Raw genomic sequence first — 27,334 nt, forward strand, 5'->3', positions numbered from 1 at the left:
AATCACAAATAAATAATATTAGGAATGGAACAGGAGAAATGATTACAGTTGATACAGAGATTAAAACAGGAAGAGTATACTATTAACAAGTTTATTTAAAAACTTGAAAACTTAAAGAAAACAAACTTATAGAAAAATATAGCTTATAAAAACTGACACAGGAAGAAATTAAAACTAAAACTGTTTTATAACCATTAAAGAAGTTGAATCAGTAGTTTAATATATTGTCACAAATAAAAAATTAGAATGATGGTCATCATCAAGCACTGCTAAACTTCCAAGGGACCAAAATATTCCAAACTTATGCAAGTTATTTAAACATAGAGTTCAGAATAGATACTAAATGACCAAAACCACAGTGGCTTGGATCTCTTCTAGGGCCAAACATCCAGGCAGATCCCTGGGTTTATAGAACAAAACCATACAGCACAATTTTATATATTTTATATAAAAAGATTTTTATGTAAATTTTATATGTAAACATATATATATTTTACTTATAAATATATATATGTTTATATGTTTAAGAGAGAGAGTGGGAGATGGGGGGAGTGGGAGGTGCAGAGGGAGAGGGAAAGAGAATCTTAAGCAGGCTCCATGCCCCATGCAGAGCCCCACACAAGGCTAGATCTCACGACCCTGAGATCATAACCTAGCCAAAATCAAGAGTCAGACACTTAACTGACTGAATCACCCAGGCACCCCAAGCACAATTATTGGATGATCTTAATCATAGTCCTGAGACATAAAGAAAAATCTAAATCATATTGTGTGTACTCCGTTCAAGAAAACAAAAGGAGCATTACACATATTTAAAAATTTCCTTGGAAAATGTAAAACTTATTAAATTTCTGATTTGAAAGAGACGACTCTTCAGCTACATGGAATTGCCATAAGGAAACATCTGGAAGCCTGGCCTATTATTCTTTGAAGTTAAATTCTTCAATATAAATAACAGCTGTCTCCACCTTTCTGGAATGGAAGCCGTAGAGGTAGGAAAGGGAGGGAAGACTACTACCGCTGTGCCAATGCCCTTCCAGTGTCCAGAGCAGGCAGCTGGAGGAAAGAGCTCTCTCCTCTCCATATTGGCCCTAGCTGTAGATGACTCCACTGGGTTGAGCTCTCTGGAATGTAGCACAGAGAAGAGTCTTCCAGACAGGACTCTGTTGGACACCCATTTGGACATATCTGCAAGTCACCAACTCCTTGTCTGGATGTCCAAGCTTTACTCACTTGGGGCTTCTTAGTGGCATTTTAGACTCTCTGTCTTGGAACATTCACTATCATCATTCTCTTTAAAATATGGTCTCCTATTATAATGCCTCTTGAACAGCTTTTTCATCCTCTAGGCTGACTGACCTTTTACCACCTGCTCCAAAGCCTGGATGATTGCCTTTATTGTGGCTCACTGAGATAACCCAAACCCTCGTGATGGCCTTATGCAATTTTCATTGCTCTTGCTTAGCTTCATCTCAAGGTCTAACTGAGTATAGAATCTCTCCCTGTGAAGGATCCTCTCTCTTCTCCCTATGTAACCGAGCAACATCTAGGACAATAAAATATCCAGCTGACTGGCTCCACATATTGGCCCTGGGATCACTAAGGAATCAATCAAGCTCCTCCTTATCTGGGTATCCTTATTTAATAGCTTAATTAAGCAGAAATTTGCATTGGAGATTTCTCTGTACCTCAGATAGTGACTTTATTCTATTTCTATGACATCTTTTTATTGCCCTTATCTACCAGTGTGCATGCCCTCTCTTAAATTTTCATTCTTAGCCAAGAAGAATCTAATATCTCTCTATACCCTAAGAAAATACCAATGGCTATTCCACAGGGCATGTGGGATGAAGGAAGCAAAGCAGGTTAAAAGTATTATAAGATTAAAAACATTTATATTGGTCAAAAAAGTAAATTCATTCTTATGCTTTATTGTCTCATTACTATAATCATTATTTTAACAACAAAGCAAGAAATTAATTTAAGTACTTTGTGAACTATAAAGGGCTCTATACAAAACATACAATCATGTTACACATGCATATATATATATATGTAACATAAATATACTACCATGCAGTTTATATGGTGCTTTATTTTTTTAAACATGTTTAAATTTATGTTATTATAGTCCTATTAAACTTTATTTGGATGACACTCTGGAATCTATGTTGTAAGCAAAGAAAACTTGGTTCAGGCTGACTTATAGAGAAAAGGAATTTATTAGAAGGTCATTGGAGATTTCAAAGAATTAATAAGAAATCTAGAGACACAGATTCAGAAAACAGACAGGAACCAAGAGAAAATAGAAAGACCCATAGCCAAAACCAGCTGTTAAGAAATAGTATGTTTAGGACTGACCCCACTGCCATGATTAGGTGGCTCTGCTTCTGAATACTGGGCACCATTGCTTGGGTCTTGGTGATGTTCACCAAAATTCAAAGTCCTTATTGAAAACATACAGTTGACTAAACCTAGGTTATATACCCATGCTTCAGCTTCCGGGGGACAGAGACAGATCATCTATGCCTCCTTTCAGTTTCCTTAGGCTCATGAATTACGTGAGATGTGGTCCTTTATATAGCAAGGGGATTTAGAACTGAGTTCAAAAGTCGTCTGCAATAAGTAATCTAATATCCAAGGTATTGTGCTCCATGTTCCACATAGTTTATCAGAAATAGGATCTAAAACAAAAACAGAAACAGCTCTGTATTATGGACAATTTCAGACATATGCAAAAATAGAATGATATAATAAATTGCCTTGTATCCATCACCCAGTTTCAACATTGTGAATGCACAGACAATTTTGGCTCTCCCAAAATCTCCAATCCTCCCCCAACTTCAATTATTTTGAAGCAAATCCCAGACAGTGTATCATCAAAAAATATTTCAATATACATCTAAAATAGATAAGAATTTTTTAAAGAATATAACCACAATACTATTTTCAGTTCTAAAAGTGTTAAAAAAAATTCCCTAATACCATCAAATATTATCAGTGTTCAAATTTCCCTAATTGTCTTATCACTTTTTGTTTTTCAATTTGTGTGTTTGAATCAAAATCCAATAGGTTAATATGTCTTTTAAGTGTCTATTAACCTACTGAATTTCTCTCTCTGTCTCTTTTTTTTCGTCTTGTAATTTATTTTTAAAGAGATCAGGTCATTTGTCCTATAGAGACTCTCATAGTCCAGATTTTCCCAATTGAATTTCCCTAATGTCATTTAACATGTCCTTCTGTCCTCTATATTTCTTCTAGATTGGTAGTAAGATCTGGAGATGTAGGTTCAATTTTATAGCAAGAATATTTCATAGGCCATATTTGTATGCTTCCATCATGAGGTACATAATGTCTAGTTGTCTCCTCGTTTGCGATGCTAGCACTCATTGCTGAATATTGCCTAGATCCAATAATTCACTAGGGCTTGCAAAATGATGGTATTTTATTTTTACTTTTCTTCCTCATTTATTAACTGGAAAAACTTTTTTCTTTTTTATATGTGTATTTTTATTTGAGTATAGTTGACACATAATGCTACATTAATCTCAGGTATGCAACATAGTGATTCAACAAGCTTATATATTATGCTGTGTTCACCACAGCATAACTACCATCTGTCCCAATACACCACTATTACAATATCATTGACTATATTCCTTATGCTGTGCCTTTTATTCCTGTGACTTATACAAAGAGACATTTACAATCATCCGTTTTTGGGTTGCCTAAAAGTACAATAAAGTTCATCTGGAAAAGTCAGAATAAACAACTTTATAACAGCTTTCAAAATAATGAATTGATTCTCTACCATCTTCCAAAGGAGACCAATTAGTCTTTTTAGTATTATTATGAACTTATGGATTTAAATATATTGGATGTATTTCAATTCATTACATTTAATATCCTTCTTGATTTGCATATTTTCCCCTTTGGCCATTGGTAACCTATGACATTAGTTCCTGAGTCCTTTTGATTCTTTAGTGGCTTCCATGCCATCAGGATGTTCCAGGCTCATCTATACATTTCCTATTCCAAATCTATAATCAGTGATTTCCCTAAGGAGTCCAGTTCTCTTTTAGTGACAAATGGTATTTAAAATCACAGTCTGAAAAGTAAGTAAGTAAATAAATAAATATTAAGAAATAAATTAAAATCACAGCCTGGGCACTTAGGGATACTCATTGCTATTGGGTTGGTCCATGTTTCTAGTAGTCAGAGCTAGAAATTAGTAGTATTATGTTTGTAGAGATAAAATACTCGGCATTCATGATGATCTTTCTGACTCAAAGGTAGGACTAGAGAGTTTTTACTACTTCACCTTATCAGTCTTGTATCTTTATTTCCCTTCTCCCATGTCAAAAATTCTGATTCTTAATGATACCAATACAATTACTTGTTTATTTTATTCCCCAGTACGCACACAACTGTCTCAGAATACTAATAACAACACTATCACCAACAATAGGACTGCTAGAAACAGGGTTTTTTTTTTTTTTTGCTTTTCTTTTTGTCGTTTATGTTCCACTAGAGATGTATAGTCAAATTATTATGATTTAAAGTCATTTGGAGTAGTTCCTCTCTGCTATTATCCTACCAACCTAATAACAGGTTCATTTCTTTCATTTTGCTTTTGATTTTTAGGAATTATTTTCTCATATTTAATTTTTTATAATTATGTAAATATTTACATAATTTCGAATTCAAATCTACAAAATTGAGCATATTCAGAAAAATCTATTTTCTATCACTGTCCTCTCCATTCTGTTTTCTTACTACCATCTCATGTAAACATTTTGTTTGTTTGTTTTACTTTACACTTGAAAAACACGAGGGAATATGTACACGTATTCAGATCTTTCTTAAATGGTAGTACATGTGTATACTTTTCAGTACCATGGTTTTTTCAACATATATTTGTTATTCTGAAGATCACTTTATAATAGTATAGAGAGATTATGCCTTATTGCTTTTTATAGCTACATGGTACTCCAATGTATGCATGTTCCATAGTTTTTTCTACCAATTTCCATTTGAGGGCATAGTGCTATAATAAATAGGCCTGGGCATGCATTTTTCATATTTTTACTGGGTTATCATTTGAACAGATTCCTGAAACCATAATTGTGAGGTCAGAAGGCAAACGTATGGGTAATTTTGGTAAGACGTCATCAAATATCCCTCCAGAGGGGTAGTGCTTTTTCCACCAGGAACAATGAAAGTTCGTTTCCCCACAGTCAACTAACAAAGTATGTTGTGAACTATTTGGGTTTTTGCCAATCTGACAGATGAGAAATGGTTTTCAGAGTAGTTTTAATTTGCATTTCTCTTATTAAGAGCTAAGTTGAACAGCTTTTCATGTGATTAAGACCATTTGCATTTCTTTTTTCCGTGAGCTTTTCATATCTTTGGCCCATTTTCCTATAGGATTGTTAGTCTTTTCTCTATTTTTAGAATCTCTTTACACATTAGGGATGGTAATACTTTGCCTGTCATATACATTGCAAATATTTTCTCCCTGTTTGTTACTTGTCTTTTGATTTTGCTTCTGGTGGTTTTGTTTTGGTTTGGTTTGGTTTGTTTGTTGTTAGTGTGTGTGTGTGTGTGTGTGTGTGTGTGTGTGTGTGGTTTTTTTGGGGGGGGGGGTTGTTTTTGTTTTTGCCATGCAAAACCTTTTCCCTTCCTTTTCTTTTCTTTTTTTAATGTAAGCAAATGTATCTCTTTTTCCTTCTTGCTTCCAGAGTTTAGTCATTGAAAACTTACTCACATCAGGTTACAAAGAAACTCATCTGTTTTCTTCCAGTATTTGTTTGACCGAATATTTTTCCCATTTTAAACTCTGATTCATTCAGAATTGATGTTGATGTATGGTGTGAAGAATGGACCTAATGTCTCATTTTTCTACATGGTCAACCAGTTATCCTAACACCTTCTATTTAAAATGACACCATTTCCTCACTGAGTTGCAATACTACCTTTATCATATGCTAAATGGCCATACATGTTTGAATCTGTTTCTGATTTTATATTGTTTCCATTGATTTGTTGGTGTGTTTATGTACTAATATCACACAATTTCAATTATATAGCCTTTGTGTTATGTTTATAAGTCTAAACTTAAAAATGTTTTAAGTTATGTTTGTAAGTTGGCTTGTCAACTGTGTATTATGGGGATCTTGGATTCAAAGGAGAAGACCCGTAAGAGACACAATGTCATCATTCCCCCTTCTTGCCTGACTAGACTTTAAAACACTTGAAAAAAAAAAAAAAACACACGCACACACATGCACACACACACTTGAAATCAAGATTTATGGCTGCTTAATTTATATTGATGCTTGGAATCTAGTATGTGCTCAATGAACAGGTTTTGAATTTGAAGGCCCGACAAGTATAAGAGAATATGTTTTATATAACTTGAAAAGTCAGAATTATGATCTTCTGGGGTGAGATGGAAGTTGTAATGGATGTAGCTATCAATTCAATATAAGAAACAAATATTAGAGTCATTTTTTTTTAAAGGAAGCAATGCCTAATGGAATAATAAGCTCCCTATAATAGGACATGAATGTGATGGGATTTTTGACCATAATACTAGTGTTAATAGTGATGTAGCAGTAGCTATATGTGAATTATTGTCCTAACCGATTTACATTTTAACTCCCTTAATCCTTGCAGCAACCTTGTGATGTAAACACTATTATCCCCACTTACAGGTAGATACACTGAAGCACAGGGCAATGAGGGGTCATTTCTTTATGCATTCATTTATTCATTCTGCATATACCCACTTGTTAGGTGCTGGGAAGCTAGAGGTGAATGACACAGACCTTGCCTTTAAGTTGCATTCAATCTAGCTGGAAAAACAACCACCTCACCATTTTCTAAGTACTAGTCTAATAGAAAATGATAGAAGATGTCATGGATTTAAACAAGATGCTTTGACTCCTTCCTTCATTTTGACTTCAAGGACTTCTGTGTTCTTTGATCCACCAATGGCAACTGTAGTAAGAACACAACCCAGAAAGCCTACTTACTTTGAATTATGATATTCCTTTTTTTTTTAATTTTTATTTATTTATGATAGTCACAGAGAGAGAGAGAGGCAGAGACACAGGCAGAGGGAGAAGCAGGCTCCATGCACCGGGAGCCCGACGTGGGATTCGATCCCGGGTCTCCAGGATCGCGCCCTGGGCCAAAGGCAGGCGCCAAACCACTGCACCACCCAGGGATCCCGAATTATGATATTCCTAAAGATTTTTTAAAAACATAAAATGTAAACTGTTATTCTTTTTCCAAACCCTACGTAAAGATAATCAACACAAACTAAAGCATCAAATAAAAATGAACACAGTTGGAACGCCTGAGTGGCTCAACTGTTGAGCGTCTGCCTTTAGCTCAGGGCGTGATCCCAGTTTGGGAATCAAGTCCCACATCAGGCTCCCTGTGAGGAGCCTGCTTCTCCCTCTGCCTATGTCTCTGCCTCTCTCTGTATCTTTCGTGAATGAATAAATAAAATCTAAAATAAATAAATAAATAAAAATGAACACAGTAAAAATTTTAAAAACTAAAAAATTAATTGAAGAAATAAATATTAACAAACATACTTTACATCTGCAAAGTATAATTCAAATAAACCAAACTTGGAATAATGATCACAAAAGAAAACTCTCTGATAGAGACCATAATTATAAAATGTGATGTAGAGTTTTAAAAAGTACTGCTCGTTGAATCATTATATTAGTTATAAAAATCAGTGTAAGAAACTATTAATCCCAATGAAAATAATTCTGATAAAATAAAACTAGAAAATCAGTATGAAAGGAAGTATATGTTAATTATGCCATATAGAAGATTGACCAGGAGGATTAAATTGTTTAAGTGACAAAAATTCATTAATTCATTACTATGAATATAATCTGGGTTAAAGTACTAAGTAAAGCACACTTCATTCAGCATCAAAATGACAAGGATAAAGGATCCTATGTCCATTATAGTAGCACCCAGGAGGGAGTGACCACTCTTCCCATGGGAGCTGAGTGAGGCTTCACAGAGGAGGAAGCATTTATGTGGGGGCTCCAGGAGAGCATGTGTTTTTCAGGCAAGCAAACAGGGAATGAGTGTTGCAGAGAATTGTCGAGACATGAACAGTGGCAGCTGAGAACCCACATGACTTGCCTGGACTCTTAGGCTGGGAACTAAGGGTCTGTAATGGGACATGTGGCTAAACCAGAGGGTTGGAGACAGGTAAGATAAAGCTATCAAATGGAGGAAAAATCAGTCTCTGGGCAATCCAGAAAGCAGCCCTTGTGGGTTCTTTGCTTCTCCTGGCTTGTCCAACATTTTCCTCAGTGACTTAAGTGAAAGGAAAAAAGTGTGCTTATGGTGGATGACCTAGAGCTAGGATGTTTCAAACAAACATTTCCATGGTTACCAACACCAACCTTCTAAGTCTGAAATGTCTCAGATTTGGTTAGTGACATAAACTCTTGGGTAAAAGAAGAAAGTTATTATTTCATAAAGCAGGTACATGCTCCACAGTTGGTAGCCATACTAGCCACAATCTAGATGATTATGCAATATTAATAATAATGATGATGATGATGATGATGATGATGGAAAGAACTCCCATTTAGTATAGATTATTGACTCATCACTTCGTATATAGTATTGCATTAATTTTTATATAAGCACCATGGGGGCTGTGTTGTTATCCCCATTTTATAAATTAGGAAGCTAGAGGAAACAGGAAAAATACCTCCCTAGGGGCATCTGGATGGCTCCATTGGTTGAGTGTCTGCCTTTGGCTCAGGTCGTAATCCAGGGGTCCTGGGATCAAGTCCCACATCAGACTTCCTGCTCAGCGAGGAGTCTGCTTCTCCTTCTGCCTTTCCTCCTATCCGTGATCTCTCTCTCTCTCTCAAATAATAAATAAAAACTAATAAAATACCTTCCTAAATCACTCAAGATTAGAACCAGCCTGGTGGCTTTGAGACCTTATCATTGTGTTATGTCACTTATCCACCTCTGCCCTCGGGGTTTAAAATCATCCATGGCATGAAGTTTAATTTCTGTGTGGCCAGCATTGCTTTGGAAAATGACCACAGTACCATTCCAGTGCTTGGTGATTCCTCCAAATCCCTCATGAGATACAGGGCCGGGGTCAGACAATTTTTACCTGAGGTCACAGGAGACCTCTCAACTGGAAGGGGTGACAGACAACTGAGCCAAAAGCCAAAGTGCAGAGAGTCAGAAAGGAGGTAGATGGAGATGCTGCTAAATGAGAGGACCCAGAAAGAGACAGGAAGTCAAAATTCTGAGTTCAGGAAACCAGAGACACAGAGGAGGAAGAGAAATCAAAGAAGGGTCTGCAGCAACTGCCTAGAACAGTTGTCACTGTTATTTGAGACTTTTACAAAATGTATCTTTGGTTAAAGGGCTATAGACTTGGCTAAAATTACCAGTGAAAGAGGTCCAGGCAGGTTAATGTGTGCTTGTCAAGCCTGCTGTGTACTGAAGCAGATGACAGACTATATGGTTCTCCCCAGAGGCCTCGGCCTCAGAGGTCTGAGTAATCTCGGCTCACTGCTAGCATCATGGCTGTTCTCACCCAGCCACGAGGAGGATAATAAAAAACACTGGCTCCCACAGTTCCAGGTAAATCAATTCGTCTGCTAGCACAGTCAGAGAGACTTAAGAAGGAAGACAAAGGGTGTGAGCACCAGCATTCCCGCTCAGCTAAAAAGGTCTCAGGAAGCCACCAGATGCAACATCTCATAGAAAAGCTGTGCGTAGATTTTCTTACCTCCCATCCCTGGAGACAGAGAAAATTAAACACCTTAAATTGGATTTTGCTCGGGTTGCTTCTAAACATTATGGTTGGGCCAAGCCAGCTGGAGCTAGAGTTCAGAATAATCTGAGAACTTGGAATCACACATCCTTGTGTGTGCACACACGTGCCCTGCCACTATTTTATATCATTTTGTCATGAATTGAAATCTGCTTTGGCATTGTCCTTCAGCCACTGTCATGGGGCAAAGCCTATAGAAGGCTGACAGCCGCACGATGGGATAAGTATTCATCTGTGCAGTCTTCTGAGGCCAAGGACTTCAAAGACACCCAACACAGGTTTCAACTTTGCAGGCTTTTATACTTCCTAACAGAATTTTCCCAGTGACTCAAAGCTTTAGCTAAAGCACTGTCCGCATGCTCCCTTAGCACTGTGTTGGATGCTAATAATAGTTTGAGTGATCATTGGAGGTCAAGACCTAGCCTTTTCTGGTCTTTATAAATGAGTTATTAAAGGTCTGACAAAGATGGCATTGAGCTGGGAAGACCACATGATGGGAGATTTGGGGGTACCATTCACTAAGAAAGGGGTGTTTGGGATAGAGTTGGTTTGAAGGGGAAAATGGGGCATGTTTGATATTAGAAATAACAAAAGAAACAACCAGAAAGCTTGCATTATTCATGCATCTATCCATTCATACACTTAGCATTTCTTATGCTGCTTATGTTATGCACTTGGCCCAGAGAAATGAAATGCCTGGATCCTGACTTCAACACGAAGCCAGCACTTGCATCACTAAAGGTAAAGAGATTATTTGGAGGTGAGCCGGGGGCTCAGGTGCCCTCTTTGTGCCCACTCAAGGCAAGAGGATGGAGGAGCCCGGTGAGGACTAAAAAGAGACTTTGGAATTGAACATGGAGGGCAGGTGGCAGGGAGGTGCCCATCATTACACAGAGGAATCAGCTAGGAAGAGAAAAGCTGGATTGGTGGGAAAATCACAGATGTCAGGAGAAGGCAGCATCTCCGGAGTGCAATAGCCAAGCTAAGATGAATACTGACGATAATAGCTACCATCTTTGGAACACTCCTTTTGTGCTTACTGCATGTATTTAATCCTAGACACTGTGCTAAGCACTGGGTGTACTGGGATGAGCAGGATAGTGTAGGCTGTGCCCTCATAGAGCTTACATTCTAGTGAGTTTCATGCTGTATGTCATTTATGACTCCCAAGAACTGCAAGAGGCTAGAATTATTATCCCGTTTTACAGATGAGAACACAGGGACTCAGAGAGGTTGAGTCACTTGCATAGGTCCCACAGAGAAAGGGTGGTGGAGCTTGGATATGAGCATGGCTCTATCTGATGCCAATGCCTCTGAATCCTCAGCCTGTATATGAGAATGCAAGCAGAGAAAGGATCTATGGATGTGCCTGGAAGGCGGCTTGTCCCTGGAGGGGTATAGCTATAGGAGACAGATTTCAAAGGACTAAGGAGGGAGTGGAGGAAAGCTGATAAGAGGCAGGGAGGTTAGAGATTGTATTTGACCATGAATGGAGGGAGAGGGTGACCCAGTGTCTCCTTATAGGCAGAGGCCAAGTACCAGCACCCTGGGAAAGCACACACTTGACCTTAACAGTGTGGTTGAAATTTTCATTTCCTTCTAGGTGGTCAGCTATGGCTAGCCCTGCAGTGCTGGGATGTGTCCACTAGGTGTGGCCTCCTGGAACCCATAGGGCCTGAAATGCCCAGAGCCTTGAGGTCAGAGAAACCCAGGACCTACAGGGCCTAAACCCCAGGATTTGGGGTCTTCCTTGCTTCTGATCTTCATATGTGTGGGAAGCTCAGCACCCCCACCTGCCCGGAACCATGACCCTGCCATGTTCAGGGGCCAGAAGGCATCGGAAAACATTGAAAGGCTCCTTTGCCCTAGTGCATTACTGAGCGCAAGAGCCATGAGTAACTGCAGTTACCAACCAGCCGCCGAACAGACGCAGTTTAACAGTACATTGTAAAAGTTTTACGGTTGTAAAGATAAATGCAAAATTAATCCCTAAAGAACAAAGCAATTAAAAAAGTGCATAATGAAGCAATTAGCTAGAAATGGTGGGGAGCAGGAAAGGGAGAGCGCCCATGGACGATTTTACTCTGGAAGGGTCTTCACACTTATGTTTTTTTAATTGTGTTCAATGAGGGAGCCATAGGAGAGTAAGATTCATAAGATGCACAGAAGAGGTAATAATTGATAAAGAGTTTGGAGAGTCAAACTGAAGGAAATTTTTACATCCTTAAAAAGTTGGGACTAAGGAGGAAAAGAGCTATAAAGACCATTATTGGGATAATTAATGAAATTTTATTATAGGCTATGGATTAGATAATAGTAATGTATCAGAGTTTAATTTCCTGATTTGGGGGAAAAGGGAAAAATAAAAGCAAGAAAAAAAACCTGGACGCCAGCAATGTATGCTAAAGCTCTGGAGAGTCACTCATTTTCATTCTCTCTCTCTCTCTCTCTCTCTCTTTCTCTCTCTGTTTTTTCCTTTTGTGGTGTTTTGTTTTTCGTTAGCTGAGTCTCCCTGTTGTTTTATATCAGATACCGGAAGGTAGGCTCTTGCCACCATTACATTCTAGTCCTACTTTTCCAGGAAGGGGCCACCAGGAAAGGCCAAAATCAGTCCCTTATGGTGACAGAGAGTGAGCAGGGGCTCCTCCCCCTTCCTCTCCCTTCCTTTCTTCTCCTTTTCCTTCATCCTCCTCTTCCACATACTGTTGTAATTTTTTTCTCGACAAGACCTGATATTCATAAACCTGAAGTTGCAGAAGGGGAATTCAGAGACATCTACTCCCATTACAAGTGCTTTTTACTCTGGGGGTACCTGGCTGGCTTGCTCGGACTCTTGATAACTGCTCATGTTATGATTGTAGAGTCGTGGGATCGAGTCCCTGTGGAGCCCTGGGTTGGTGGCATCAGGCTTCACACTCAGTGAAGAGTCTGCTTGAGATTCTCTCTTTCCCTCTCCCTCTGCTCCTCTCCCAACTCACATGCGCTCTCTTTCTAAAAAAAAAAAAAAAAAAAGCTCTTTGTAAAGGGATGCAAGAAGTAGGATACTGATAAATATAATTTCCCAGTGCTTGTGCGTGACTGTTTACAGAAATTGCCTCTACACCCAAGTTTTTCTATCAAGCAAAGGTTACCTGAACATAAAGCCAGTCCTGAAAATAGTTAACCCCTGGTGTCAACTACTCCAGGAAATAACAAGTACTCCCATTAGGTCCTGTCTCTCCCTATGTGTGTGCTGTCTATCTAGTTTTGGAAAGTACAAGGGACAGACCCCAGTCCCTATCCTTGCTTGGTGCAGCCCCCAGCAGGTGATGGAGTGATGAATGTGATGTGCTCCACTTTATTCATTATGCCTGCTTCAGATGCTGTTCATCAGTGAGGGTCTTTATGACCTGGGTAATTTTCACTGCCCTGGATTGTAGCTATGTAAAGAAATCATGAAGTAGGGGAGATAAAATGTTAGTAATGATTGCAAGACAGTTTTCTTAGCTCTCAGCATTTCTGAAATCAAGTCGTGCCCTATTAAATTTGGCCTGTATAAGTAAATAATAAATAGATAAATAAATTACAATTTATTATCCCAACCAGAACACTTCTGAGAGTGAAAGGAGGTACTACCAACAATTGCACTAGAGCAATAGGCATAAACCAATAGTACCATGGGCAAACCAGGACACATGGCCACTCAATTTATAATCTTATATGTACATTTAATGCAGTTCTTTCCTTTGACATCATTTGTTAGGTGCCCGTCATATGTGACTTTGAACATACGATGCTTAAAATTACATGTTTAACAGTGAGCATACAATGTTTAAAAAGTAAACACAGCCCCTTCCCTCTTGGAGCTAATGGCATAATGGCACAGACAGCTGATAAAAGGGAACAAAGAATAAATATACAGTCACAAATTTCAGTAAGTGCTATATCAATCAACTCGGGCTGCCATAACAAAACACATAGATGAAGTGGCTGAAACAATGGAAATTTGTTTTTTGACAGTTCTGGAGGCTAGAAGTCTGAAATCGGGGTCCCGGCATGGTCCGATGCTAGTCAGACCTCTCTTCCTGGCTTGTGTACAACCACCTTTTCACTGTGTCCTTACAGGGTAGAGCTCTAGTGTCTCTTTTGTCTTCTTATGAGGACACTAGCTCTGTCTGGCCAGGGCTCCACCCTTATGGCGTCATTTAACTTAATCACCTCCTTAAAGGCTCTATTCCAGTATAATCACATGGGGGAGTTAGGGCTCCAACAAATGAATTTGGTGGAGGGGGGGACACAATTCAGTTCACGGCAAATGCCACAGCAGAAAACACGGAATGTAAGTTCCAGAAAGTCAGGGACTCTGTATGTTTTGCTCAATGACAAAATTCTCTCATACAACAGTGCCTAGCACATAGTAAGTGCTCAATAAATGATTGTTGACTTGAATTAAAGCAGAGAAGGGACATGATCTGACTTAGAGTTTTAGAAGGTGGATCGCAGAGCAAGAAGAGTTGAAGCAAAGGGACTTTTTAGGAGACTGTTGATAGAGTTGTCCACACATAGAAAATGGTGGCTCAGACCAGGCTGTTGACTCTGCAGATTGAGAGATGTGATTAAACTGAAGCTATACTTAGGCAGTAGAACTGAGTGCATTTGCTGATGTATTATTGGATGTGGAGGGGGAGGAAGAGGATGTAGTTATGGATGAATTACATAATTATTGATGTAGGCTTTAGGCTTTAGCTATTAGGTGGACGATGGGAAGACTAGGGGACAGATGGGGAGGCAGGGAAGGAAATTGAGAATGTGGTTTTGCACAAGGCAAGCTTGCGATGCCTGAGAGACACACAAGTGGAGGTGACATGTAGGCAGTTGGATATATAAATCTTGAGCTCAGAGGAATGTAGCTCATTTAATTCTCACAACTATTTTTGCAGTGTGTCATTTTTGTCTCCATTTCACAGACCAGGAAATTGAATGTTAGAAGGTGAAATGAATTGCCTAAAGTCACCAGTCCAGCAAATGAGAAATGTAGGCTTTGACACCAACACTGCTTAACCCCAGAGCCTGTGCTCTGAACCACAGGGACCTCCTGTCTCTCAAGAGGCACAGGTCTTAGATACATTTCCTACTCTACTTCTAAATTATCACCTGACCTTGAGCCTCACTTTGCTCACCTGGGAGATGATGGGAGGTAAATCTGTTTGGTCTCCTTCAGTTCTGTACTGCAAGCTGATCTCCTTTATAAATCCCATTTTTAATGTGAGTTTGCTGTAGGTACCTTTCAGAGATCAGACTCAGACTGACAATTCATTTTGATGCGTATGAAAAGGGCAAATCTCTAAGTGAAGACCCAGCGCACCAGCTTTTTAAATCTGAATTCCAATGGAGTAAGAGGAAAGCTGCTAGAACAAATACCATTTCTGAGGGAGAGAATATTCAGCATCTCAGATTCCTTTTTATCATCTGATTGGTAATCTTCAGGGCCCCACTGATCCAAATAAGGGGATGATGCTTGGGCCAGACACATAGACTCCTCGAATGTCTGTGCCCCAAGTCCACCAAACAGCCAAACTTTCCCACCTATGCCATCTCAGTGACACATACGTGACTGAGCCATGTGGCCCCTGATGTTCTGGGGGTGTTGGGGGGTAGTGATGACAGAGCGTATCCTTTCGTCCAGTGGTTTCCTGGTTGCTTTGCATTTCAGAAAGGATTCTCCTTACTTACCATGAGCTATAGTCTTCAGACATTGGTCCAAAGAGTCATTCCTTGGGCCAATGTCACCCTTTGGAGGGGGCACCTGATAGGGATCATCAATTTGAATTTGATTGGGACATGCTAATGAGCCATTCATATGTGTGGGATTTGTTTCTGATTAGATTAAGCTTCTGAGAGAGGAGAGAAACAGCCACTGATTAAAGACATAAAAAAGGAAACACTTTAAATGAGTAAGTGGTTCATCTTCATATAGCAAAGTATAAATTAAACATAGTCCAGGGGATCAGCTTTGAATAACAGCTGGATAGAGTGGGCTTTTCTGAATACGTCCACAAGGAGAAGATGCTCACGGCAATTCAAAGGGACTTAACCCACCAGAGAGGGCATTGAACACTCCGGAGTAAATGGATGGGCCAACTTATCTGATAAAAATGACTCTCGGGCTAGCAATGAGAAAGGTTTTATTTGGATTTTAGAAAATTGCTCCCCGAGTCCCTGTGACATTCAAGCTTATTATTATTCTCTAGCAGCATCAGTGATGGTAATGGGGCCAGAGATCTTAGCTCAAAACAAAGACTCGATTAGAGTAGACACCACACGTGTCAATGGGACCCTGATTTGGAACTTAGCTAATACTTCTCTCTCAGAGCATGGGACTTCTATAGTTTGGGTTCTATAGAAATGCCTAGACTGGATTTAGCCAGCCTTCCCAGCCTCATGCGTGAGAAGCTGTGAGGGTCAGCCCTGTCACGTTACCTGACCAAGGCCGGGGTGTGGCTGCAGCCCTGGACTCACCTGGCTCACTCCAGAATTAGAGGAGCAGCCACAGGGCTACTGCCTCGTCGTCTGGGGCACCCTGAGCTGTGCATGACCTCCAAGCCACAGCCTTATCCTCTTCCACTCTGCTGGCTTCTTTCTTTGTTTTCTGACCTCTGCTCTGGTTCTGAACATGAAGCAGACTCTCACCTACAGCCTGTTTTGCAACAGTCCTAACACCGCCTTCTCCTGGTGGCCCCACTCCCTGGGATCAAATCTATTTTCTGTAGATTTCCCAGCCTCTGTGGGGTCCAGACTCATCTGACCAGACTCATCACCTGGACTTGGGAAGTTGTCACCTTCTGAACAATCTTTCCCCATGCCTGGAACTTTCTGTTACAAAGTCCCAGTTGATGGACTAAATCCCTGATTATCGGTGCTGCAGAGCCCAAGCCTCTCTGGTCACTTCGCCCCTTTGACAGCTTGTATTAATCAAAGCTACACCAGTAGCCCTCAAGCCCCAGAGGCTTAACCCAGAACAAGTTTCTTTCCTGCTCACATTAGTCTCCTGCAGGGTGGGAGGCTGTCCTGGGCAGCTAGTCTCTTAGTGGTGACTTCCCTCAGGGGGTTCACCATCTTTGAACTTGGAGATCATCCTGCCTTAAGCATCCAGCAGTTGGGAGGGAGAGATGTAGAAGTGCTCATGGACTTCCCACACTGGATCCTTACCGACCTTGGTCCGGAAATGACCATTTCATTGGGCTGCTCACAGGATCCCTCCTGACTGTGAGGGAGGATGGGATATATAGAGGAGCAGACATTCGTGAGCAGTAGAAGTCTACTGCACCCTTGAGGACTATTCTCCCCCTGGCTCCACTTCACTAACCTCAATATGTTCAGGCCGGACTTCTTCCTTTTGGTCATGAATTCAACCTAGCTTGAGTGTGGGGCAATATTAACCAGGCCCACTGGCTGGTATGAGATCTGAGGTTACCATGAATAAACTCTACTTGGTTGAAACCATTAAAAGATGCCCGCTGTTCTCAATGACCACATGTTTGCAAAGCAGTCCTCATGAAATTTCCCATGACGAAGTGAACTCCCTGACCCCAGTCTTTATAGTCAGAGCCCTGGGGTCTGAGGAAAAGCAGAGTTCCCTGTATGTGATGGGTTAGTTTGCTGAGCCTGGAGCCATCCCTGCCCCTCGGTTTCCTGTAGGTAAGAAGCTGTTTCAGCAAATCTCAAGTCCCCGCAAAACAGCCTTTTAACTTTCTCTTCATGAAAAGCTTCCAGACATTCCAGCCCAGCTGGTCTCTTCTTGGAATTTCGCCAGACGAATCCTCCTGCTGCTTTCTGATAGTTATGAAGAATCCTTTTCAAACAGGGAAACTGCTTCAAGTGCTTCTTAGAGCTGACCCCCAAATCAGACCCCTTTAGGGACACCTTCCAAGAAAAAGCATCACTTTTTTTTTCCCAAGCAGCAATTCTGTCCAGAGGACTCTTTGGCAATGTTTATTGCCAGAAGAGGGCTTGGAGAAACTATATCCCCAGGGAGTGCTTTTCTGTGGGGTCTGATGGAAGAAATAAGCATTGTCAGACTTTAAAAATGTTTTTTTTACACTTTAAAATAATGAAGTATCTACCCTTAGAAACCTGGAAAGACACCAAGGAAAGTATACTGGAGATAATTCAGCACTAAGGCCCAACTCTTGATTCCACATTCATGCAGTAAGTATTTATCAAGCACTGGTCATGTGCCAGGCCCTGTGGAGACACTAGAGATTCCTTCATGAGGGCAAGGTGCCCGTGGGTCTTCTCTTGAAGGCTGGTGTTGCAGACCTAGAAACAGGCTAAAGCCCCAGCCCCCTGAACACCAAGGAGTTACAGATTAAAGCTACGGCAAGAGTCAACTTCACATCCATTGGATTGGCAAGAATTAAAAAGCTGGACAATGCCAAATGTTGGCGAGATTGCGAAGCAACCTGAGAGCTCATCTGCGCTGGTGGGAGCAGGGCTTGCTATACTCACTCTGGAAGAGTTTCTCTTTCCTGCGGAAAGTTGAATGTGTATACAACCTATGCCTCAGAAATTCCCCTGTGGTGTAAACACACACGGAGAGGTGCTTGCTCTTGGGCGCCAAGAGACATGCATAAGAATGTTCCAAGGAGTGCTCTTCATTATACTGGAAACAGCCAGGCTGTCGACCAACAAGAGGATGTATAAGTAAACTACTGTGTATTTATACAATGGAACACTATGGTGATGAAAATAAATGGACCAAGAAGCAAGCTGCAGAATGCAGACAATATGCTTTCATTTATATAACGTTCAAAAACAGGTAAAAACCAAATAGGTAGTGTAGGTTGATGGCAAGGAAATTAACAAAATTCAGGATAATGGGTTGCCTTTGGGAGTAAGGAAGAGCACACAGTTTTCTGAGTTACTGCTAATGTACTGTTTCTTAAGCAGGATGGTAGGTAAACAGTTGTTCCTTGTATTATGCGTCTTTAACTGTGCCTATGCACACAGCTACCCTAAGTGCTGTGCACGAGAAAGTATAGGTGATACAGCAACATGTGGCAGAGGCATTTAACCAAATTTAGGGCAGCCAGGAAAAGTAGATAGGAATTACTAGACAAATAAATGTATTGCGAGGAAAGAATTCCAGAAAAGGGAATAGTATGGGTGCAGGGCAGAAATACCAAGAACAGGACTCCCAGGTCTGCCCCAGGAATTAAAGAGAAGTCGGTGTAACAGGATAGCAGAGGATGGCAGATGAAGCTGCAGCAAACAGGAGGGACCAGGTCTCAGAAGTCTTCCAAATCACGTTGAGGAACGTGACCTTTCTCTGGAGACTGAAGGTTGCAAGTATAGGAATGAGATGCGTTTTGGAGCAAGGTTGGCTCCATGCTTTACATTGTCTCATCCTGGCTCCCCCTCTGCGCCATCACACCCTTAACTTCAGCTTGCTGGTGGCTTCTGGCATTTGTCACAGCTTTGCCCAGACTCGGTCCCTCTTCCCTTCTTCCTCCCGTGAGGACCAGGCCTAGGGTGAGGTGAGAGCAAGGTGCCCAGGGCACAGAATGGAAGGACACCCAGAGAAGGAGGGCCCTGCGCAGCCCTGGTCGGCGTCTTTGTTTGCCTGCATTTCTGACCCTACAATCATCCTGCAAATGAGTTCCTGGCCTTGTGCCAGCTATTCTCAGGCCTCGATCTCAACCTCCAGCCTCCTTGTCTTCCTTCCCCCAGCCTGCCTGCTTTGGCTTTCTACTCTGTCTCAGCATTTCACAGCCAAGTTAGGCGAGACAGTTACACATAAAAAGCTAATTAACAACATGAGCCAAGAAATACGGACCACATGAGTGGTACAAATCATGTGTTTCAGGAGTTTGGGGGAACTGGGCCAGGCTGGCTTTGGATGGATGGAGAGCAGGAAGGAGGCTTTCTAGACTAAAGGAATAGTGGGAACATTTTGGCAAGAGCAAAGAGATCATTAAAAGTCATGAGGAGATAAAAAGCTGGACAGGATTTGGGATCCTGTGGTCCATGGCTGTGAAGTACAAGGCTGAAATGCCACCACCCCTGAGCCCTTGCGTACAGTAAACATTATTAATAAATTGTGGCATGTTTTTCCATTGAGCCCGGAGAATCCTTCTCAACACAGTGCTTCAGAAGGACATTAATAAGTGAATGGATTTAACATGGAAGTATTATCTGCTATCCTTGACATAGACTGTGGAGTGATCACAAGTCTCGGAGTGGGAGAAATGGTCCAACTGTATCCTGTTTGCCTTGCCTCCAGTGTCTCCCTATTTTACAGCTTCCAATTTATGACTCTGCCAGTCGTGTCTCAAATACTTGGTGTCATTTGAGGTACTGGCAAGAAAGCGTAGAATCACAGAATGCAAGAAGTAGAAGGGATCTATCACGTCACTGAGTTCAGTTCCTCCATTTGGCAGTTAGGAGAAACCTGAGGCTGGGGAGGGAAACAGGCTTGTTTATGTAAGTGGCAAACAAACAGAACATAAACTCAGATCTTTTAGCCCTGACCTTGTACCAGCGGCTCCCAGTCCAGGAAAGGGAAAGGAACCTGACCTTTCCCGAGAACCCGTGACATGCCTGTCTTTGCTAGTGGGAGTTTTCTATAAAGCATCTCTTTTAAACCTGCCAGGGCATCATAATCCCCAATAAAAAGGCAATTGACATCCAAAGACAGGTTCAAGTCAAAGGCTAATGTGCAATGGAGGCAGGATTCAAACCCTCTCCATCAGCCCCCAAGACCTGCCTTTGCAGATGGTTCCCAGGCTTGGATGCTCCAAGCCTTTCTGCAAACAATAATAGGATTAGGACTGTCTGGGAAGGGCTGGCAGTGAGTGAGACTGTGCTCCACGCTGAGTAACTGTTGTTTACCATCTCCTTCCCGTTCTTAGTCACCTCTGGGGGAAGCCCAGCAGCTCCTCTGTGGGTGTATGCAAGCCCCGGCCAGGTTGAGGGCTTTCTCTACGGTGCATTCATGGCTTCACAAGATGAAGCCGCCTGCTTTCCACGACACTCATTTGACGACTTGCCAGGTTTTACAACGTTAATTTAAGCTCTGCAGCCAAAGTGACTCTCTTCAGTTACAGCAGCGTGCACTTAAATGTCAGAGCTTTGCTGAAAAACCGCTTGGGTTTGAAGGAAGTCATTGTGTTCAGTAAAATCTGGCCACATTTTATGTTTATGGCCTTGATTAGGGGATCCAGCTGAGCGAGTTAAAACTGCCTCTCCGTAGTCAGTGAAAGCCCAGGACTCAGATTGCTGGAATCACTCGTTGAAGTGACGGTTATTGTGAATGTATACCGAATGCTTTGTGCCGGTGTATGCAACATGATCCTTGTCTTCCTGGAGCTTCTAGTCTAAGCAGGAGCAGGGGAGAGACTTTGAGAGAGTAAGGACATTAAGTGGAAGTGTTGTGAATAAGTGTTGCGGGGAGAAAGCGTGGGGCGCTGTGAGTATTCCGAGGGAACCTAATGGGGGTGATCAGAGAAGGTAATATTTGAGCTGGGTAACAAGTTGGGGGGGAATTGTTCCAGAAGATGGAATAGCAGGTGCAAAGAAACAGGGATAGGGAAGAACTTGGTGTGGTCAAGAAATATATTTCCCCTCGCCCATCCAGAAGCCACAAGATCCAGCCTACATCCAGGAGTCCCCAGTGCCTCCCTTGTTGTAAGGAGCCAGGCTCACATGCAGCCTATGTATAAATCAGGCTCTACATCTTGTAGGTGCTTCCTGTGATCCCGTGACCTCATCTGCCTTCTTGTTTACCCTTGGCCTTCATTTCTCAGCTGTGTCTTTGGTGCCCACCTTCCCGACCCTCCCTCTGTTGGCACCCTCACCCCCTGGAACTTGCAAGGCTACGCCATCGCTGTCTCCCACATCTTTGCCGTCCATCCAGTGGCCCTGCTTCTCTGGTACAATCCTTCTTGTCTGTAGCCTCCTTCTGGTTTGGGTCTTTCTACCTCATGCCAGCTGTGAAGTGTCCCAGACACAGCTCCCCTCCCCCATGTCCTCATTCCCTACCCCACCCAAAACTCCATGGAAGTTTCATGATGTCATCTTCCACAAGGTCCAAATGCCAGTGATCTTCTTTCCTATCCTTTGTCTACCATCCACGAGAGGGTCTCTGAGATCACCTGTAGATAAGACTTTGAGAATCTGTGTGTGTCAAGTTATTGGTCAGCAGAGCTGCTCATCACCCAGGGATCAGAGAGCACGGGCTTCCTCTTATTTACATCAGCATCATTGGGCAGGGTCCTGAAGCAGTGGAATAAGCCTGCTGAATCCACTCCCTTCTGCTCCAATGCCCAGAGACTGCTAGGAACCCAAAGGTGGCCTTCAAGACAGCTGCCACCACCCTCTCCGTTGATGAGTTCCTTTGCACAGAAGGGAGGAGAGCGAGGATGACGTCTGGGTTAGCAAGTGCTCTGAGTCTCTAGGGAGGAGGCTGGTGCACCCTTCCACACTGGGCAGGGCACTCTGGAAGGCAGCCTGTCTCTTGGCTGGTGGGCTTCAACCAGATGTACAGATCCTCTGCACTTATATTTCTCCCGAAGGTGAATGTACAGGACAGCCAAATAGCAGTGATTATAAGGTTATTATAAAATAATAACGTGTGCAGGGGCTTCCTGAGCCCATAGCCCTATATGAGAATGACCTCTGTTACGCATGTTTCGTAGACAAGAGGTTAAGTGGCCCGAAGTGGCCCCTCAGCAGGCACACAGAGGCAACAGAATGGACTCAGGTATCTCACCTCTACCTCCTTGGTAGGGGCGGGACCGAAGCAGGCCCAGGGTTGAACACGAATCCACACATCATCCCCCTCTTCCACTGGAGAGTGGAATTTGAGAGTTGGGCAGAGAAGTAACCTGCCAAAGGTGGCACAGCAGCAGGTGGCAGAAGCAAAATATTTGAATTTAGCTCTCACTGGTTCCAAAGCTGTGCTATCAAATTCTATGTGGGCCAGCCCCACCTCTGCTGGAAACCCATGATCTGTCCTGGACACCATTTAGCCCATGTCCTAAGGAGACCCCGGGGCAGGGGTGGAGTATGTAAGTGTATGTGCAGAAGTCCAGGGTTGGGAGAACAAACCATGCTGGGCAAAGTGAAAAAATGTCAGCGTGGCTATGGCATAGAGTGCTTGGGAAGCAAGCCCTGGGCTGGGGGCGGTGGGCAGGCCTGGGCCCCAGGAGCCTCGGGACTGTGCTGGTAGGGTACAGGGGGGAGGTGGTCCACTTGACACCTTGGAAAGATCACTCTGGCTGCTGGGAGGAGAAGAGCCTGGAGGAGCCAGGAGGGAGGAGGGAGATCAGTTGTTTGGAGTCTGTTGCAGAGTCTAGATGAGACATGACAATGGTCTGGACAGGGGCGGTGGCCATAATGAAGGAAAACAGGAGTGGGTTTGAGACCCACCAGTGAGATCACACGGTTCCTTGTCCTGTGCACTCCAGGCGGATGGGAGGGGCAGCCGCCACCCTTCTGATCAGAACCTCGGCAGATGCGCCCACTCTAAGGTGAAATGGTGAACAGACTCTTTGAGAAACAGGTCTTGTAATAAAAGAGCTTTGTTATGAATCATGTTCTGTGTTGTGTTGCTGAAATATGCCAAGTAATAGCCTCCCTTCCAGTTGCAAAAGAATAATTACCCCGACTCTTTGTGTTGTCAATAACATATTCGGAATATTCACAGGCTTTCATTGCAAATCTGAGCAAAGTGAATGGGAAGTCAGCATGATCCCCAGCATGTATAGGTCATGGAAATGAAGCTACACAGCCTGAGGCCTTCCATGGCTTCCCCTCTTCCGTGAGCTTCACTGGGGATCAAACAGATCCTTTTGTCTTCAGTACCAGCTGTGTGGCCTTGGCCAAGGGACAGTCTTGAGTCTCAGTTTCCCCATTTGGAACTGGAGACGTTAACAACTGCCTCACAGGGTTATTCCGAAGAGCCTGCTGAACATAATTTGTATAGTAATGGCTGAGCTGATGGCATGTTTATTATGTGCCAGGCATTTTTCTAAGCACTCTGTGTATAATCACTTTAATCTCCTTGGTAACCTCATGAGAGAGGTGCTATTATAATCCCCATTTGACAGGAGGAAACTGAAACACAGTGAGATCGAGTGACTCACCCAAGGTCATGCAGCTAGTGTGAAACAGAGCCAGGATTTAAATCCAAGTAGTCTGGTTCCAAATCTTCTGCTCATAACCACCACACTGTGCCGCCTGCCCACATGCATAGTCCAGTACCTGGCACATGGGAGATACCCAGTGGGAGCGCTGGTTTCCCTTCCAGTGGTCCTAAATAATATACTAAATGCAAGATAAGCTCAGAAAGTAGAAAGGTGATCAGTTGCTTTCTAACTCTGACAGTCCCTAGAGACCAACCTACTGGTACAAAACAGGCAGAATAGAAAGCATTCTGTTCCTAACTCAGGGGTAATTAAGGGAAATTCAAAGGTGACCCTGGGGCAGCCCCGGTGGCTCAGCAGTTTAGTGCCACCTTCAGCGCAGGGCGTGATCCTGGAGTCCCAGGATCAAGTCCTGCGTCGGGCTCCCTGCATGGAGCCTGCTTCTCCCTCTGCCTGTGTCTCTGCCTCCCTCTCTCTCTCTGTGTGTTTCATGAAAAAATAAATAAAATCTTAAAAAAAAAAGGTGACCCTAGAGTCCACTTATCTTGATGAACACTGAGAAATGTATAGAATTGTTGAATCATTACATTATACACCTAAAACTAAGTATGTTAACTATACTTGAAGAAAAAAAGAAAGAAAGAAAAAACAAAGTTGACCTCATCTTGGATGAAGACTTATGGTCATTGATGGATACCTGTTATAAGTGTGAACATTATGTACCAAACTGTCCAGCTGACAGTGCCTGACAGGCAGCCACTGCTGTCCGCCAAGAGGGGATGACTGTTTTCCCTCAGAAGCCTCATTTATCAGCTCTGCTCAAGTATTTCAGATTCATCTCATGTTTATTAAGCATCAACCACTTATTGATTGAGCGATTAAATATCATCATCCATATATTTATTCAACAAGTACTTACAAAGTACCTATATGTCCCAGGCCTTGTGTCAGGTGCTAGAGATGAGAAGTGGGTGAGATCCTGGTTCTTCCATCTAGGAACACAGAGAGAGGAAAGGAGGGAGGCTCATAGTTAAGCAGGAAGTTGTGATACCAAGAGCTTTGAGGGCCAGAGAAGGGAGCAATTGGCTCTGCCCCAAGAATTTCACAAAGACCCTGCAACAGAGAGGTCATGTGACCAAAATCTTGAGAGATTATATTTTTTCATCTGGAGAAGGAGTGGCATTCTAAAATGACAAATAGGATAGGCAAAAACCTAAGGGTACAAAAGGATATGCACATTCCAGAACACTGAAAGTTCAGAGTGACTGGAATGATTGTGGCAAGACTTCTAAGACATTGTCCCTTGACACTCGGAATAGAAGATCATTTTTCCTTTAAATAAAATTGCACCTAGTTCAAGCTCTTAGTCACTGAGGTCAGAGAGAAGTTTCACAGGGTTCCCTTCTTTGTCTCTCCCCCTCTCTTGGGTTCTATCAGAACTCAAACCTGAGGACAGATGGACCTAGAGACGGACACCTGGCTCTCTCCCTCTGATGATCACTAACCTGTGTCCAGACCCCTGTGGTCCATTTAAGGATGCTATCTCTGCTGGGAGTCTCTGCTGCTTCCTCCATGTCAAGCGTGGCTGCAGAGACCTTTCTGAAAATTTTTGTTAACTTCTCCACCAGGAGCAAAGAGAACTCAGATCTTTGGTCACAAAACATTTAATCTCCTCTTTGCGGAGTGGAAAGAATAGAAAGAGAAGGTGCATTAATTCTTTGCTTGTAAATCCATAGCAACAAGAAACAAGACAAAATGACTCAATAATCTTCCCTCTATAGGAGTACAAATAGGATAGAGCTCACTGCCTTTGCAGACAGTGGTCTGAGGAGACAAGATGAAGAGAGCTGGAGTTGCCCATGCTCAGGTTGCATGGGCACCTGTGGTCTGGTTTAGTGGCTCAGAGTCGGGTCCAGGCACTGATGAGTGGCTCTGTGTCTTCTACAGGTATGGCAGTGTGGCGGCAGCGTGGAGGTCCTGCCATGCTCGCGGATTGCCCACATTGAGCGAGCCCACAAGCCCTACACCGAGGACCTCACGGCCCATGTCCGCAGGAATGCTCTCAGGGTGGCTGAAGTCTGGATGGATGAATTTAAAAGCCATGTCTACATGGCATGGAACATACCCCAAGAGGTAGGAAGCCCCTGTGGATGGGTTTTGGGGGCTTTTCTGGGGAAACAAACACAAAAACAAAAAATATGGGACTAAATCCTTCTTCCCATGGATGAACCAGAGTTTTGTTACCCATGCTAGAGTAGACTCTCAACTCCCTGACATACCACATGTGGAAGAAAAGAGGCATTAAGCCATGTCTTACCCCACCCACATCCCTGGACAGCATGCTTAATGGGAGACTTCTTCTCTCCTGACCTCAGTATCCTTATTTTATTTTATTTTATTTTATTTTATTTTATTTTATTTTATTTTATTTTATTTTATTTATGGTTTATTTATTTTAAAAGATTTTATTTATTTGAGAGAGAGAGAGAGTGAGTGAGCATGAACAGGGGGAGGGGCAGAGGGAAAGGGAGAGAGAACCCCAAGCAGACTCAAGGCTGAGTGCACAGCCCAATGTGGGCCCGATCCCATGACCCTGAGATCACAACCTGAACTGAAACCAAAAGTTGGACCCTTAACCGACTGAGCCACCCAGGTGCCCCATCAGTATCCTCATTTTATCTTTTTTTTTTTTTAAGATTTTATTTATTCATAGAGACAGAGAGAGAGAGAGAGAGAGAGAGAGGCAGAGACACAGGCAGAGGGAGAAGCAGGCATCATACAGAGAGCCTGACGCGGGACTCGATCCAGGGTCTCCAGGATCACGCCCTGGGCTGCAGGCGGTGCTAAACCGCTGCGCCACCGGGGCTGCCCAGTATCCTCATTTTAAATGAGAACATTGGGAAGCTCCTGGGTGGCTCAGTCAGTTGGGTGTCTGTCTTTGACTCAGGTCATGATCTCAGGGTCCTGGGATTGAGCCTCTCATGGAGCTCCACATTCAGCCGGGAGTCTGCTTCTCCCTTTCCCTCTGCTCCTCCCCCCATTCATGCTCACTCACTCTCTCTCTCTCAAATAAATAAAATCTTTTTAATAAATAATTAAGTGAGAATGTAAGAGGTGGCTCCAAGTTTACTTCATGTTCCCAGGTCCTCAGCTTCTCTGCTATACAAATATATCAGAATTCACAAAACGCCCCTTAATCTCCCTGTAGACTGGGATCAGGCTTCTCCATGGAACCTTTGAGCAGAGTGATAAGAAACACCCATATGCCTCTAGGATTTCTTGAACCACGTGCATGCGGAGGGGATACACTCTTACAGGGAATCTCAAGAGGAGAAGGGAAGTGTTCTGGACATTCATAGGC

At 42.6% G+C, this 27,334-nt stretch overlaps 1 protein-coding gene across 3 annotated transcripts in view; it reads left to right on the forward strand.

The window, feature by feature from the left end:
• The window catches only part of GALNT18 (polypeptide N-acetylgalactosaminyltransferase 18), a 337,820-nt gene that overhangs the window by 251,633 nt on the left and 58,853 nt on the right, over nucleotides 1–27,334 (forward strand). For all 3 annotated transcript variants that reach the window (XM_072794063.1, XM_072794065.1, XM_072794064.1), the window contains one exon: nucleotides 25,921–26,106. In XM_072794063.1, coding sequence (XP_072650164.1) covers nucleotides 25,921–26,106 — 186 coding nt within the window. The remainder of the gene's footprint in view (nucleotides 1–25,920; nucleotides 26,107–27,334) is intronic.

Source organism: Canis lupus, chromosome 23, assembly GCF_048164855.1.
Source record: "Canis lupus baileyi chromosome 23, mCanLup2.hap1, whole genome shotgun sequence".
Taxonomy (NCBI): domain Eukaryota; kingdom Metazoa; phylum Chordata; class Mammalia; order Carnivora; family Canidae; genus Canis; species Canis lupus.